General features: G+C 47.3%; 1 protein-coding gene across 2 annotated transcripts in view; it reads right to left on the reverse strand.

The window, feature by feature from the left end:
* Positions 1–16,387, reverse strand: part of Bcorl1 (BCL6 corepressor-like 1) — an 82,798-nt gene that overhangs the window by 37,892 nt on the left and 28,519 nt on the right. For both annotated transcript variants that reach the window (XM_013018044.1, XM_013018043.1), the window contains exons 4-7: positions 15,668–15,758; positions 12,149–15,412; positions 3,984–4,149; positions 1,041–1,121 (exon numbers count right to left, since the gene is read on the reverse strand). In XM_013018044.1, the coding sequence (XP_012873498.1) occupies positions 1,041–1,121; positions 3,984–4,149; positions 12,149–15,412; positions 15,668–15,758 (3,602 nt within the window). The remainder of the gene's footprint in view (positions 1–1,040; positions 1,122–3,983; positions 4,150–12,148; positions 15,413–15,667; positions 15,759–16,387) is intronic.

Raw genomic sequence — 16,387 nt, forward strand, 5'->3', positions numbered from 1 at the left:
CACACAAGAATCACCAATTTCCAAACAATCAAATATAGTGCACAATATGTTTAACAAAAAGGGGACTGACTGGTAACTTCATCACTCTTTGATGATTCAGAGGACACTTCAGAACTTTTTGAGGCCTCCAGGCCATCATTAATGAGCCCCAATTACCACTGCATTTGTCATGTGCTACAGTGCCGGTTGACAGAATGTCAGATGATTTGAGCTTACATTAGGCCCTGTTTGGCCATCCCATCCAATTTGCGTGGAAATCTTGGTGAATTGGGACAACTATCTCTGTCCTTCCATACCAACATGGAGCTAGCATAAGACATGGAGGCTAGGCAGGACTATCATTTTTAAATTTCAAGGACTGACCAACACAAATTGAAGGGGCCAAAAGTGATACTGCCCTAACAACTCAGTAGCCTTTCCAAAAAAAAAGTTTTTGCTGGTATTGGAGCATGAACTCAAGGCCTGATGCTCTTGCTCATTTTTTTCCACTATACCCCTTGAGCCATGCCTTCACTTCCAGTTTTTTTGTTGGTTATGTGGAGATAAGAGTCTCTCTCTGGTTTATCTGCCCTAGCTGGATCCAAACCACAATTCTCAGATCTCAACTTCATGAAATCACTAGGCTTATAGGTGTGAGACACCTGTGCCTGGCAGCTTTACTAATTTTGATGATTTCTACTTCATAGAATAAGAAGACTGAGGCCCAGAGATTAAATGTCTGTGCCTAAGACGAGTCTCAGTAAAGCCTGGCATATTATCAATTTTCTTTAGGCAAAGGCTTTTTCTCTTTTCATCATTGCCTCCCAATAAGACGTCAAATCTCTGCTTTGAAAATCTAAGCAAATAATCCTAAAATTGTGGGCAATGCCCTCTGCTTCCACCTCAGGTTCTCTAGCCTCTGCAAGGAGACCAGCATCTTGACACAGTGAAACAAATTCCCAAATTTCCTCCTGGACCAATGATAAAATTATTCAACCAGATGTCCATCTCTTTTTTTCATAGGAGTTGCCAAGACAGGCCATTGCCTTAGTCTCACTCACCAGACTGACTGCGTGTCCGAGTGCTCAGAACCACAGGGATGAAGTCACGGAAACTGCTCTTCGCTTTCTTTTCCAAGGAACCTTTCCCAAGGAGTGATGTGTGGTTTAGGGGCAGAAAGCAGAAATATTACAATTAGAGTCTACCAATCAGAAAGCCCATCTGAGAGGTACAATTGGGAAAAACTAGAGGGTTTGTGACCCCATGGCCACCCTGACTTATCCCAATTGACTCCCTTTATGCTATTAACACATGCCTTCCTCTTTTTGGAGAATGAGCATTTCCTGAAGGATTTTAAAAACTGGGAGTTGGGTCATTTTTGCTGACATAAAAAAGGCACTACATAGAATCAATTGACAGTATGCCAGAAAGTAGAAAGCCTGGCTCCTGCATGAAGTTGCTCAGATAAACGCAACATCAGTGAATCTTAGTGAGGCAGGAAGCCAGATGTAGGGGGCTTGGGACAGAGAAAAACTGCTTTTCATTTTTTGATTTTAGACCTGGGGCTTGAACTTAGGCCTGAAATATGTCCTTGAACTTTTCTGCTCAAGGCTGGCACTCCCCTGCTTGACCCACAGCTCTACCTCTGGCTTTTTTTTTTCCAGTGGTTAAGTGAAGCCAGTGGTACCTGGAAAAAACTGTTCTTTAAAAACTGACTAGTAGGAAGTGGTGCTGTGGCTCCAGCAGTAGAGCGCTCGCCTTGAGCTGAAGAGCACAGGGACAGTGCCCAAGCCCAGAGTTCAAGCCCCATGACCGACAAAAAAATAAAAATAAAAAATATAAAAAACTGACTAGTAGTGGTACTCACTAGACACTATGTTGATAATTAACTATACAACTTATGGGTGGGGATGGGACAGAAAAACTGGAAGACAACAAGGGAAGGGTGATATTGCCCAAAAAGAAATGTATTCTTGGTGGGCACCAGTGGCTCATGCCTGTAATTCTAGCTACTCAGGAGACTGAGATCTGAGGATCGAGGCTCAAAGCTAGACTGAGCAGGAAAGTCTATGAGACTCTTTTTTTGGGGGTCCGGTCGTGGGCCGGGAAGTCTGGGCCTGGGTGCTGTCCCTCAGCTCTTCAGCTCAAGGCTAGTGCGCTACCACCTGAGCCACAGCGCCACTTCCGGCTTTTTTTCTTTTTTCTTATGTGGTGCTGGGGAATCAAACCCAGGGCCTCATGCATGCAAGGCAAATGCTCTACCACTGAGCCACCTTCCCAGCCCCATCTATGAGACTCTTATCTCCAATTAACCAACAGAAGACCGGAAGTGGTGCTGTGGCTCAAGTAGTAGAGTGCTTGCCTTGAGCTGGAAGGCTCAGGGACAGCACCCAAGCCCTGAGTTCAACCCCAAGACTGGCAGAAAGAATGAAAGAGAGACAGAGAGAGAAAGAGAGATTGCCTACCTGACTCATGTACTGTAACCCCTCTGCACATCACCTTTATAATAACAACTTTAAAAAAAAAAAGCAAGCCAGGCACCAGTGGCTCACGCCTGTAATCCTAGCTACTCAGGAGGCTGAGATCTGAGGATTGCAGTTCAAAGCCAGCTTGGGCAGGAAAAGTCCATGAGACACTTATCTTCAATAAACCACCAGAAAACTGGAAGTGGCGCTGTGGCTCAAGCGGTAGAGCGCTCGCCTTGAGCTGACAAACGCAGGGACAGCGCCAGGCACCTGAGTTCAAGCCCCATGATGGACAAACAAACAAGCACACAAGAAGCATACTAGAAGCAGCAGGTCATGTCAGATGGGCAAGACCATGAACATAGGCTACTGCAGTCAGGACTGTCTCCGATTGTTTCCCTGACGAAGTGTCTAAAGGACCATCTTTGGCCAAATGCACAAGACAAGCACTTACCAAAAACATCTTCTGTGTCTCTAAATGGTAATAATAAGGGTTTAGGATATCTTTAAATCCTTGTAGCTAAGTAGCTAGCTAGTCGTTTTTTTTTTTTTCAGAATGGAATTTTTTTAATATAGCCAAGTGTAGAGAAAATAGCGTAATGAATCGATGAAGGCGGAGGGCAAGTGAGAATGCAAGTTCCCATGCTCGTGTTCCTACGTGTTCCTCTGTGTGTGTGTGTATGTGTGTGTGTGTGTGTGTGTGTGTGTCTGTGCGTGTGTGCGCGCACATGCATGTGCACATGCTTGCTGATCTTGGGGCTCGAACTTAGCGCCTGGGTGTTGCCACTGAGCTTTTGTGCTCAAGAATAGCACTCTATCACTTGAGCCAACGCTTTACTTCTGGCTTCTTTTTAGTGGCTAATTGGAGATGAATCTTAGGGACTTCCCTGCCCAGGCTGGCTGCAAACCGCTATCCTCCAGAATAGCTAGGATTGCAGGCGTGAGCCTTCAGAGTCAGACTAATGAATGTTTTTTTGTTTTGTTTTTTAAAAAAATCTGGGGATGGGAAGGTGGCTCAGTGGTAGAGCACTTGCCTTGCATGCATGAGGCCCTGGGTTCTATTCCTCAGCACCACATAAGCAAAAAGAAAAAAACCGGAAGTGGCGCTGTGGCTCAAGTGGTAGGGCACTAGCCTTGAGCTGAAGAGCTGAGGGACAGCACCCAGGCCCAGAGTTCAGGCCCCACAACAGGACCCCCCCCAAAAAAAATCTGAATGCTCATATACCTGCTTCTTTAAGCCTAGATCCACTTCTACGAAATAAGGTGGCACCTCTGTTGTAGGACTGCCACTTGTCTGTCTTCAAACCATCTCCTTTGGTCTTCACACTGCAATATTATAGTGTGAGGAAGAATATGCCCCTGCTCCTTCCTCCCTAATCTCTGGCTTTTTTTTTTTGGTCAATTCTATCTCTCTTCCAACAGTGAAGAAGGCTTGCTTTTCAGTCAATCTCTGAGGTTTTTTTTTTCTCTACCAAAAATGCCACAAATATCCCTCTGGAGCTCAGCCTAGTTGGCTGGGGCCTGTGGGGGGAGGCCTACCTTCTTCGTGGCCGTCTGTGCATTTTCCTGGAGACTGAGATTCCGAGTTTGTTGGTTTCCGGTGCTTGTGCTTTCCCCTGACTCCATTGTGCTCTTTTCCTGAATCTGAAGCCCCCCTGGGGCTTTTCTTGGTGGGTTCCTGGGGATCACTTGGCAGCTTCCGGCACTGTGCAGAGGTAAGAGGAGGGTTTAAGGTCAGTTTTGCTTCTTAAGAAAGCTCTCCAGGGGATGGGGGGGGAGTAGGAGAAAAATGAGGGAGGGGGGTGACAAGTTCAACAAGAAATGTACTTACTAACTTACTTATGTAACTGTAACCCCTCTATACATCACCTTGACAATAAAAAGAAAGAAAGCGCTCCAATGGTCCAACCACATGCCTGTTTGTAATATATGGGCATAAGTTGCCCAGAATAGGGGTCTGGCAAACAGGGGCTCCAGTGGGCCATAAAGGCTCTACTGAACTGAATCCAGCACACTTGCTGGTCCCCATAGCCAACCACACCCACCATTTTGAACAAGTCTTATAGAATCTGCATTCATAAGTCACTAAACATACACCTAAAATCCCTTTAACAGGAGAATACTGAAAGGGGTGACATTGATCAAGATGATGGACTGTGCTCCTTTGTACAACTACTTAAGGCTAATAAAAATATTTTTAAGGGTACAAGCTGGGCACTGATGGCTCACACCTGTAATCCTAACTACTCCGGAGGCTGCAATCTGAGGATGGAGGTTCAAAGCCAGCCTGGACAGGAAAATCCATGAGACTTTTATGTCCAATTAACTGTCAGAAAACTGGAAGTGGCGCTGTGGCTCAAGTGGTAGAGCTCTTGGTTTGAGCTGAAGAGCTCAGGGACAGCACCTGGGCCCAGAGTTCAAGCCTCATGACTGACAAAAAAAGGGGGGGCACAATAAACTAGGTGGAAAATGACCTATGTAGCTTGTGTGCAGGGATGGGAGGAGAAAATTGAGGGAAAGTGAAGGAAGGGGTGTTGTTGTCCAAAACAAGAAATGTAATCAGGGACTGGGAAGGTGGCTCAGTGGTAGAGCGCTTGCCTTGCATGCATGAGGCCCTGGGTTCAATTCCTCAGCACCACATAAGCAAAAAGAAAAAAGCCGGAAGTGGCACTGTGGCTCAAGTGGTAGAGTGCTAGCCTTGAGCTGAAGAGCTGAGGGACAGTGCCCAGGCCCAGAGTTCAGGCCACATGACCGGAACCCCCCCCCCGAAAAAAGAAATGTAATCATTATCTGCCTTTTGAAATGGTAGCCCATTTGTACAACACCTTTAAAAAGACGCAATACCTTTAAAAAGACATGAGTGGCTCATGCCTATAATCCTAGCTAATCAAAAAGCTAAAATCTGAGGATCAAAGTTCAAAGCCAGCTATGGCAGGAAAGATCTCCAACTAACCACCAAAGAGCCAGAGGTGGAGCTGGGGCTCAAGCGGTAGAATGCTAAAACAAAAACAAAAACAAAAAAAAACAATACCTTAGGGACATAAGTCAGGCCTTGAGCTAAAGCCCCAGTACTGGCACAATAAATAAATGAACGAACAAATGAATGAATGTTGCAAAGCCAGGAACAACCCATATACCTGAACACCAACAGGGAGCCAAACACTAAAGTAAAAACCTCTAAGTTAGATGACTAAACTGTTCAAATAACTGAATGGTATTGACACTAACACCTGAAAAAATAATTGAGTATAGGCCAAGTGCAAGAAAAATTGTCTTTTCAGTTGTAAATAAATACCAGAAAACAGATCCAGCTAAGGCAGAAAGAAAAACCACATAAAACAGTTCCTATCTCTATACATTTATGAAATGAAAGGTTCAGTCTAGGAATCTGGCTTAGTGGTAGAATGCTTGCCTAGCATGTACGAAGCCCTGAGTTCAATTCTTAGTACCACATAAACAGAGAAAGGCAGACGTGGCACTGTGGTTTTAGTGGTAGAATGCTAGCCTTGAACACAGAGAGGCTCAGAGACAGTGCCAGGCCCTAAGTTCAAATCCCAGGACTGGCAAAGAAAAGTATAAGGTCCAGGCATGGTTAATAAGGCTACTTTAATTCTACAGCACTTTCAACTTTTCAAAAAGACTTATCTCTATTATTTAGTCAATCCTAAGAAGCTAGTACTATCCTCATCGAACAGATAGATGAGGAAAATGAGACTCTGAGACAAAAGGTTAAATGACTTTCCCTGGACAACACACAGACCGATGGGTACACCTGCTCAGGGTGGCCACTTACCTTGCCACCCTGCAAATTAGCTCATTTGTGCTTGCAGTCAGAAACACACAGGATCTCAGACTAAGACCCAAGGGTCTTGGCCCCAAGCCTGGGCCTCTTCACATCAACTGTCACTAGTCTCCTCCCCTATTTGTTTCCTCATCTGCTTTGGCTAAGTTCCACTCGCACCTATGACCCAGGTCATTCCACAGGTACTATGATTGTGCTTATACACTGCAACAACACTATCAGCCTAACAGTCACAGTTTTTCACAAGCTCTGAGGACTTACTGCCCTGAACAAGAATAACAGCAAGGCAGGAATTTCCAGTATCCCAGTATCAAGGAAGTGTAGAATAAGCAAAAGGTGTTTTCTTTTTTTTTTCTCTCTTCCAGTCATGGAGCTTGAACTCAGGGACTGAGCCCTGTCCCTGAGCTCTTTTGCTCTAGGCTAGCGCTTTACCATTTTTAGCCACATCTCCACTTGCAATTTACTAGTAGTTAATTGGAGATGAGTCTGAGAGACTTTCCTGTCTGGGCTGTCTTTGATCTCAACCTTCTGTGTAGCTAGTATTAAAGGCATGAGCCATCAGCACCTGGCCAAGCAAAAGGTTTAAACAATGAAAGCAAGTTTTAGGAGGAAAGGAAGAGTTAAATGTGCTTGAAGTTGTATGAACTTAGATGTATGATGGTTCATCTCATTGCATTGAGAAGCATCTAGGAGATTAGTAAACCATGTCTCTGAGTTTGTGTATGAAGTTGCTTCTAGAGAGCATTAAATAAAAGATGAAGACTCACCATGAATGTGGGTAGCATCCAATGACTGGGGGACCAGATGCAAAAAGGGGGGAAAGAAGAGGGAGCCTCATAATATGGACATTCTTTCTCTGTTCCCAGGCTGCCAGAATGTAAGTTGCACTGCTCTGCCACACCCATTCCACCTTCTAGAAGTTTAACATGATCAAGGTCCAGCTAAGAGGATGGTGGATATATTACTGACAGAATAGTGTTGAGGGGATTTAACTAGGGGGAGGGGTTCTCCATTACTCATGAGATTGTACTGCCCTATCCCATAATATCCTCTTTCCGACTCAGCAGAGTACTAAGCTGAAATTCAAATTCAGTTTCTTCCCTTTGCTTGCTATCAGTCCCTACTAATCAAACTGTAACAAAACAAAGAACTGAAGCAGGACACTGGAGGCTCACACCTATAGCTATTCAAGAGTCTGAGATCTGAGGATCATGGTTCAAAGCCAGCCAGGAAAGTCCATGAGACTCTTATTTCCAATAACCACCAAAAATCCAGATGTGAAGCTGTGGCTCAAAGTGCTCAAGCACTGCCGGACACTGGTGGCTCACGCCTGTAATCCTAGCTACTCAGGAGGCTGAGATCTGAGGATCGCGGTTCAAAGCCAGCCGGGGTAGGAGAGACTGTGAGACTCCTATCTCCAATAAACCACCAGAAAACCGGAAGTGGCGCTGTAGCTCAAGTGGTAGAGCGCTCGCCTTGAGCTGAAGAGCTGAGGGACAGCACCCAGGCCCAGAGTCGACAAAAAAAAAAAAAAAGTGCTCAAGCATTAAAAGAGCTCAGGGACAGTGCCTAAGCCCCATGACGACGACAACAACAACAAAAACAATAAAAAAAAAAAACAACAAAAGAATTTGGAGCAAAGAGGAAGACAAAAAACAGTTGCTTAAAATCTTGACCTTCTGGTATGGAGTAAAACTATTTTAAATCAGTGTGAATAAAGTTAAATGCACATAAATATGAACATGTCCTATTTATTTCTGAATATAATTTTAGCTGGCTCTTCTTTCAAGTACAGATCATTAATTTTTACGTCTTAAGGTAGACAAAAACAAGTGAAACAGAACATCTAGAAGGAATTTCTGTCTCTATCTACAAGGGCAGCAGTGAAAGTAAAAATATATTGTTCACCACAACTTACACAAAAATTTGGGATGGCAGAGATACGGTGAAAGATGAATGCCCTGGTATCCAGGATTTTAAAATATTTTTCAAAGACTGAAAAGACAGGGGCTGGGAAGTTGGCTCAGTAGTAGAGCACTTGCCTTGCATGCATGAGGCCCTGGGTTCAATTCCTCAGTACCACATAAGCAAAAAGAAAAAAGCGGGAAGTGGTACTGTGGCTCAAGTGGTAGAGCGCTAGCCTTGAGCTGAAGAGCTGAGGGACAGCGCCTAGGCCCAGAGTTCAGGCCCCAGGACTGGACCCAAAGATTGAAAAGACAATAGAATACATGCAGCATTAAATGAAGCACAACTCTCTCATGGTCCAGAAAGTCCTTTCGGATTCTGAAAGGCCTTGGACAGATGATACAGGGTGATTATTCTTGGCCATACCCCAGAAGAGATGGTTTTGAATTAACGCTTAATCATAGTTTGCTTATCATCAGTTTCTTTCTCAGGAACCTAACAAAAATGATCTGGGGTTGGAGGAGTGGCTCAAGTAGCAGAGTGACAGCCAATGAGAGAAAATGTTATATACCGAGTTCAAGTCCCTGTCTGTGACAAAAAAAAGAGAGATCTAATTTTCTTATTTCTTCCCACATACAGATTTACTAAATTGTCATGAGTAGTCACTCAGTGTGGATTCTTGCACTCCCATCCTGTAACTTTATTCTCTGCTCTCTATATTTGTAAATAGGTCCACCGAACTCTTCATCTCATACTGAAGGGGATGTGCCTGCATGCCACTGAATCATCAAAAAGACACAAGCAGGGCTGGGAAGGTGGCTCAGTGTAGAGTGCTTGCCTTGCATGCATGAGGCCCTGGGTTCGATTCCTCAGCACCACATAAGCAGAAAAAGCCAGAAGTGGTGTTGTGGCTCAAGTGGTAGAATGCTAGCCTTGAGCTGAAGAGCTGAGGGACAGTGCCCTGAGTTCAAGCCCCAGGACTGGCAAAAAAAAGACATAAGAGCTGGGACACCGTTGGCTCATGCCTGTAATCCTAGCTACTCAGGAGGCTGAGATCTGAGGATTGCAGTTCAAAGCCAGCCCGGGCAGGAAAGTCCTTGAGATACTTATCTCCAACTAACCACCAGAAAAGCAGAAGTGGCATTGTGGCTCAAGTGGTAGAGCACTTGCTTTGAGCTGAAAAGCTCAGGGACAGTGCCCAGGCCCAGAGTTCAAGCCCCATGACCAACAACAACCAAAAGACACAAACTCCATAAGGGCAAGGATCACATCTACTTTGTTTGTAGCTCTAACAGTAAAAACAGCAGCCACTGGGGCTGGGAAGGTGCTCAGTGGTAGAGCACTTGCCTTGCATGCATAAGGCCCTGGGTTCAATTCCTCAGCCCCACATAAGCAAAAAGAAAAAAGCCAGAAGTGGTGCTGTGGCTCAAGTGGTAGAGTGCTAGCCTTGAGCTGAGGAGCTGAGGGACAGTGCCCTGGCCCAGAGTTCAGGCCCCACGACTGGACCAAAAAAAAAAAAAAACAGCAGCCACTAACACTGAGCATTTACTATGTGCAAGGAGTTTTAAGCACTTGTATATCATCTCCTTCAGTCTTCTAATAACACCTTTACAATTCAGTTATTCAAGTATACATTTCAATTGTGTCAATATAGTCACAGCCTTGTGTAACTTTATCATTTACTTAGTTCTGGAACTTTCTTGTTACCCTGAACGAACACTTCATAGGCATTAATCAGCTACCCCTTTTCCAATTCCCCACCCTCCCAAGCCCTAGGAAACCAATCATGTACTTTTTCTCTATTGTTTGTCTATTCTGGACATTTCATGTAATTATCTCATTTAATTTTCACAGCAATCCTATGAGTAAGTTGTCACTTTCATTAACCCGATGAAAAAAACTAAGGGTCAGAGAGATTAAGAAGCTTAATCAATGACACACAACTAGGAAAAGACTGAAGTTCTGTTACAGACCGTATAGGGGCATACTCATCACCAGTCCTCTGGTACTCTCTTAAATAAGTAGTGCCATTGCCTGGGAGGGAGTGGCATAGGAAACTACTCAGTAAATATTGGCTAAGCATTCAGTGAGGTGGTTCAGATAAGGAAAGTTGAAGAGAGTGTGGCATTGCTGAAGACTTTGAAGCCAAAGAGACCAGAGTTGTAGTTTCAGCTCTGCCATTTTGTAGCAGTGTAACTTTGGCTAATATCTTCTCTAAGCCTATTTTCTTCACCTCTAAATTGGGTGTAGTATTTCTCTCATAGGATTATTATAAGGATTAAATTAAATAACATGTGTAGAGAGCACTTAGTATTTAGTAAAAATTCAATGTTAAGAACTCTAATGATATGGATTATTACTATGATTATTTGGCAGTTAACCTGGCCAAATGTCATACATTGTACTGTGTACAATCCATGTTCCTATATGCATGTCTCTCACATATAAGGGGTAGGTATGAAGTCTCTAAGTAAAATCCACCCAGACTCTCCCCCAGGGTTTTTTTTATCCTTTCTTTTGGGGATAATGGTAACATAATTCAGGGCCATGCATAAGGTAGGCAAGCTCTATCAATGAGCTACATCCCTAGCCTGTTTATGAGACCCTCTTGCCTTAGGCTCTAGAATTCTGGATCCCTGGGATTCTTAACCTGAAGTATATAGGTGGGCATTGGGGAGGGAATGGGTCTATGAATATAGTGAAATTATTGGCAAACTTCTGAGGTCATGTTTCTGGGGACCAGGTCCATGGCTCTCAAAATGGTCTACAGCCCAAAATTGACTAAAAGTTTGTGCCACAAATCCATGGCACTCTGGCTAGTAATTTGTCCCTTAAAATATATCAACTGTGAAAATATGTTAACAGAACTTCCCATTGTTCCAAGTGTTGAACAAGCTCTATCACTGCACTGTCTCAAGAATTTCCTCCAGGTTGGAGGCATGGCTCAGGTGGGTGAGTGACAGCCAATAACCAAAAGCATCAGATATTGAATCTGAGTCCCAGTGTCTGGAAAAAAAAAAGAACTTGCATGGCTTCATGGCTTACCAATATTTTCAGTTCCCCTTAGGAAGAGGAGTAGATGCAAATCAAGTACTCCTGGCCCACCTTTTTTGTGCCATTCCTGGGACTTGAACTCAGGGCCTGGGCACTGTCCCTGAGAGTTTGTGCTCAAGACTAGTGCTCTACCACTTGAGCCACAGCTCTACTTCTGCCTTTTCTGGTGGTTAATTGGAGATAAGACTCTCATGGATTTTCCTGCCCCAGCTGGCTTCAAACTGAGATCATCAGATCTGAGCCTTCTGAGTAGCTAGGATTACAGGTATGAGCCACCAGCATCCAGGTTGGCCCACCTTTTTACTTCACATTCTGCCCCTACCCATAATCTGTCTATTGTGATCCGAGACTGGATGCCCATCTGTATCACCTGCCACATTCTCAATTGCCAAAACCCAGTGCTGCCACCTGTTCAAACAGGAAAGTGCCAGGATTCTGGTGGATTATCCTGGAATCCCAGTGGGCTCTGGTCCTATAATACTCCAAGCAGATCCAAAGAAGGATCTTCCAGTAATGCAAGGAATGTCTTGCCATAGGCTCCTTCTCATCCTGGACCCCAATATCTCAAGGCTAGTGATCAATCATCTTGTTAAATGGTAAGGAAGAATGGTTACTCAGGAAAGAGTGTGCTACTAATTGATTTTCCTCTCCAATACTTTCTTCGGCTTTACAACCTCATGGGACAATCGCTTCCCTGGCTTCCAAGATTGGATCATTCCCTCTATCCTAAATGATAAGGTCTGCCCCTTCCTCTGTGAAAACACCATTCATATACAGAGAATGTAAGTTAGAAAGGAAAAAAGCCTTCTCATCAGTGCTGTTTACATAGGTACTGAAGAACAGTGGGGCTTAGGAGGAGCTCAAATGCAAATGAGATCTGCAGAAGAAGCAGACCAACAAGGTCTCCTCTACCCTTGAGCTCAGACTGGGCACTGGTACTCACCTTGGATCCCAGGGAACTCCGGACTATGGGCTTGACTTGAGGTGGAGGCGGCAGCTGCTGTTCCTCAGCTTCTTTCTCTTTGCCACACTTCATCTTCTTGGGTGGCAGAGATTCTGTCACTTCATCTGGCTGCCACTTGTTCTTGCAAGTAAAGACCCCAACACTTTCCCTCTTCACTCGAGGCTGCCCGGCCTTAGCTCGCACTTCCGCTTGACCCCTCGGGGGAGCTACTGGGAGGCCATCAGCCCGGAAACAGCTGGCTAAATTGAAGACCACATCACCATCCACCTTTTCCATTTTCACCCGCCCCAGATCCACCTGGCTTCCAAGCTGCGAAAGCTCTGTGCTGGAGCCCCTCTTGCTGCTTGGAACCACGTCCAAGATAAGTTCCTTGGGGTGGCTGTCATGAGGTAGCAAAGGCAGCTCAGACATCTTGCGCAGGTTCTGGGGAGTGGCCAGCACCAGCTCATGAGACATATAGGTAGCCAGCACTTGGTTCTTAGGCTTTGTGTCTCCTGCTAGCTTCAGGCCACAAGCTGCCTGGGGACTTTCCATCTTAAGAGTACTATCAGAACAGAGGTGGCTGTCTGATTCCTCGGGCTCCTGATTTACTCTTATGTCCCCACTGCTAGGTGGAACTGACAGAGCCAGGGTCCCTGTCTGAGGGCTGAGAGTCAGGAGGACAGGATTGACTTGTTCTTCATAAGGCTTGGCAGCAATCCGGCAAGTTTTGTTCTTTGTGACAGTGTCCTGCTCTGGAGAAAAGGGGCCCCCGGGCCGCGACTGCCCCTCAGGAAGTCCATGCACAGCTTCACTGGGGCCAAGAGATGGCACACCAGAAAACTCTGGTCTGATGGACATCCCCTGACTGGGAGTCAGCTGCCCGGCACTGGAAATGCCAATGGAAAGTAGAGATGCTTGGTGGTATGGTGACCAGCCAACAGGCAGGACCTGGGTGCTGGTGGGTTTCCCATTGACTGAACACCGTGGATAAATATTTGCCTGCCCTGTAGGTTTCCACAAGGAAAGTTCCTTGGTTTGGCACCCTGGCAGCCCAGGGGCAATACGGGTTGGGGTGTAACGAGTCTTTGCTGTGCTTGGCTGTCCTTCAGCACCAGTCTGGGTGCCCTTTTTGCCACATGCGGCACCAGTGCTCTTGGGCTCTCCTTGATCAATGATGGAGATGGGCTCCTGCTTGGGGAGATGGCGGGGGTCTCGAGTGAGGCCCAGGTTGGGCTCTTTGTTCAGCAGCAGAGATGCAGGCACTGGGTTGGCCACTCCCACATATGTGCCAGGAATGGTGCTGATCAGCGCAGTGGAGTTTTTCACCCAGGTGCTGGGATCCCCGTTCCTCACAATCTCAGGGAAGATCACAAAGGGTGAGGACGTAGAGCCCAGGCAGGAGGTAACATTGCTGCCAGCAGCCTGGGTTGTGCGCTGAGACCTCGACAGGACTGTGGAGAGGAGGGCCTTGCTGCTGGTGTGTACCGGCGTCAACACGGGCATGGGAGGTGTTTTGCGCTGGTTCGGCAAGGGAAGCTTCTGGCGGTTAGACTTGGAGGAGAGGTCAAGGGGCATCTCGCTGCACTCTGGTGGAGAGGCCATCTCCCGTTCTAGCTGTGGAGGTGATTTGAGGGGAGAGAAGGTAATAGAACTCCCTTCTGTTTGCTGCTCAGCACCACCTGGCATCTTGGTGGGGTGTGGTGGGACTGAGCTCCCACCGGGGGCTGGCAACAAAGGCTGTGCAGTTGGAAGCACCTTGGCAGAAGCGGTGGTGAGGGAGGTATCTGCCAAAGGCCCGGGGACCCCATCAGGTGTGGGCTGGGTGGTAGAGCTACTGGATGGGGAAGTGCACGGGAGTCTGTTCACTTCCAGAGAGACTAGCTTAGAATCTGATGTCAGAGGACGGGCCACAGAAAATGCATATGGGTAAGACCGGAGTTCCGGTGAGGCCAGCACGCCCGGGAGACACCTGTCCTGCAGGTAGGATGGCAGGACAGGGAGCGTCAGAGTGGAGGACACTCCCAGGGTAGTTGGCAGTGTGGCCACACTGAGTGGCTGCCCACAGCTTGGAGGTGGGATATAAACCAGTGGCTGGTTTGGGGTTAGCACTGTCCCTGGCTGAAAAGACAGAGGGACTTTTTGCATAGCTGGTGCCTGAGCTGTAGGAAAACACACTCGACTCAAACTGAAGGAAGCTGGGATGGGGGCCGAAGTGGGAATGGCAGTTGGTGTGGCAGCCGGCATGGGCGTGGGGGCTGGAGTAAAGATTGGGGCTGGGGTGGGTGCAGGCACCGGCGTGGGAGCAAAGGCAGGAATGAGGGTAGGGGTAGAAGGCGGGCCAGAGGACGGCGTTGGAGTGGGCATCGGCACAGACGGAGGGGCAGGGGCTGCTGGAGGTGTGGATGCTGGCATAGGAGCCAAAACTGGTGTGGGCACCGGAGCGAGGACCAAAGTGGGAGCTGAAGGAGTCCCAGAAGCCTGGATCAGGGCCAAAGGAGGGGCTGAAACGGGCACTGAGAGAGGAGTAGGAGCAGGAGCTGACAGGGGGACTGCGACTGAGGGTGGAGCAGATGCTGGCACAGGCACCAACACAGAGGCTGACACAGACAGGGGGCTTGAGTCCGAGATAAGAGTGGGTACTGAGGGTGCTGCTGGGGCCTGGGCCAGAGCAGGGACTGGTGCTAGCGGAGGAGAAGGAGCTGAAACCGAAGTAGCAACTTGGACTGGAACTAGCCCAGAATGGGGTACTGGGGCAGGGACAGAGAGGGGAACCTGGAATGGATCTGGAACAGATGGGGGTACAGAGGCCGAACCAGGAGCAGGGGGACAAATGGGAGCTGGCAGCGAACTAAAGTTAGTGGTAACCAGAGGCAGGCTCCCATCCACGGGGACTCCGGTTCCCAAAGTTGCCAAAATGAAAGTATTCTTGTCCCCAACACCGTGCCTTGAGTCCAAAGCCTTTACCCCAGCTGCAGAGCAGTCAACTTGCTTGCTCATTTGCGTGCCGAGGGGAGTCCAAGAGCAGTCGGCCCTGCTGTTGCAGGCCTCGGGGCTGTCAGGAGTGGGCAGTTTGAGCCCGTCTCCTGGGCTGCTCAGTGGTACCAGGAGCCCCTCAGCCTCTGCAGTATTCCCAGCATAGTCCATTTTCGACTGGAGATCATCAGGCTGCTCCTCGGACTTGTGCCCAAGTTTTTCTGTCGCACTGCCATCTGAGTCTGCCCCCCGGGCATTGCTGCCACTTCCAACTGCGGTGAGCTCCACCTGCAATGACAGAACAGTGTGCCCACTGTTGTTGAGTTCCTTTTGGCTGGTGCATGTATCCTGAAGGCCTTGAGAGACAACTCCTGGTCCTCTCTGCGACTCAACCAACTAGATCTTGGCAGAAGCAAAGGAAAGCCAGCCGATTTCTGCCCCACCAACAGGGGAAATACCCAGTCTCCCTCTAGCCCTCCTGCTCATATAGGAAAACCTGCCTCACCTTTGGAGGGCAGCATGTGGCAGCTCATAACTCCTTACCTTGGAAAAACTGCCGCCAACACAAAACTCCTGAGATCCAAAGTGCTGGCAGTCACCTGTCGTGGACTCCTCATCAGAAAGAGGTGCTCTTCTGGCATGGGAGACACAACCAGAGGAGGGATATGAAGCTCAGATCTGGAATCACTACGGCTTTCCCCAAAAGGCTCTCTGCCTGCTTGGTTTCCCACAAAACCATCCTGTGTCATTACCCAGGGTGGCTTGGGGGATATCACAATGTATTGGTGGAGGGGGCGGGGTGGGAGCGTGTTTCCAGGATGCAAAGCAGAGTGTCCACATGTAGCATTGCAAGTTCCTGCAAAGCACACTGGGCTGAGTAGATTCTTGTCTCTGGGATGTTCATCCTGCTTTCTAGGATTCTTTCCAAAAGGACCCCTCCAGAACCTTCAAATTCCTCCCTCTTCCTCCCCCTCCCAAGAGCTTACCCACCAAGGTAACCATTCAGGATCCATGAAGCATTGCTCATATGGGAGAGACATATGAACCACTGCAGGCCTCAAAAGCTACACAAACTGTTTTCTTTTCTTCTCTTTTCTTTTTTCTTTTTCTTTTCTTTTTTTTTTTATTGCCAGTCTTGAGGCTTGAATTCAGGACCTGGGTGCAATCTCTGGGCTCATTTTGCTCAGGGTTAGCACTCTACCACTTGAGCCACAGCACCACTTCCAGCCTTTTCTGTGATTAATTGGATGCAAGAGTCTCAAG

This window comes from Dipodomys ordii, unplaced genomic scaffold, assembly GCF_000151885.1.
Source record: "Dipodomys ordii isolate 6190 unplaced genomic scaffold, Dord_2.0 Scaffold38, whole genome shotgun sequence".
Lineage (NCBI taxonomy): Eukaryota > Metazoa > Chordata > Mammalia > Rodentia > Heteromyidae > Dipodomys > Dipodomys ordii.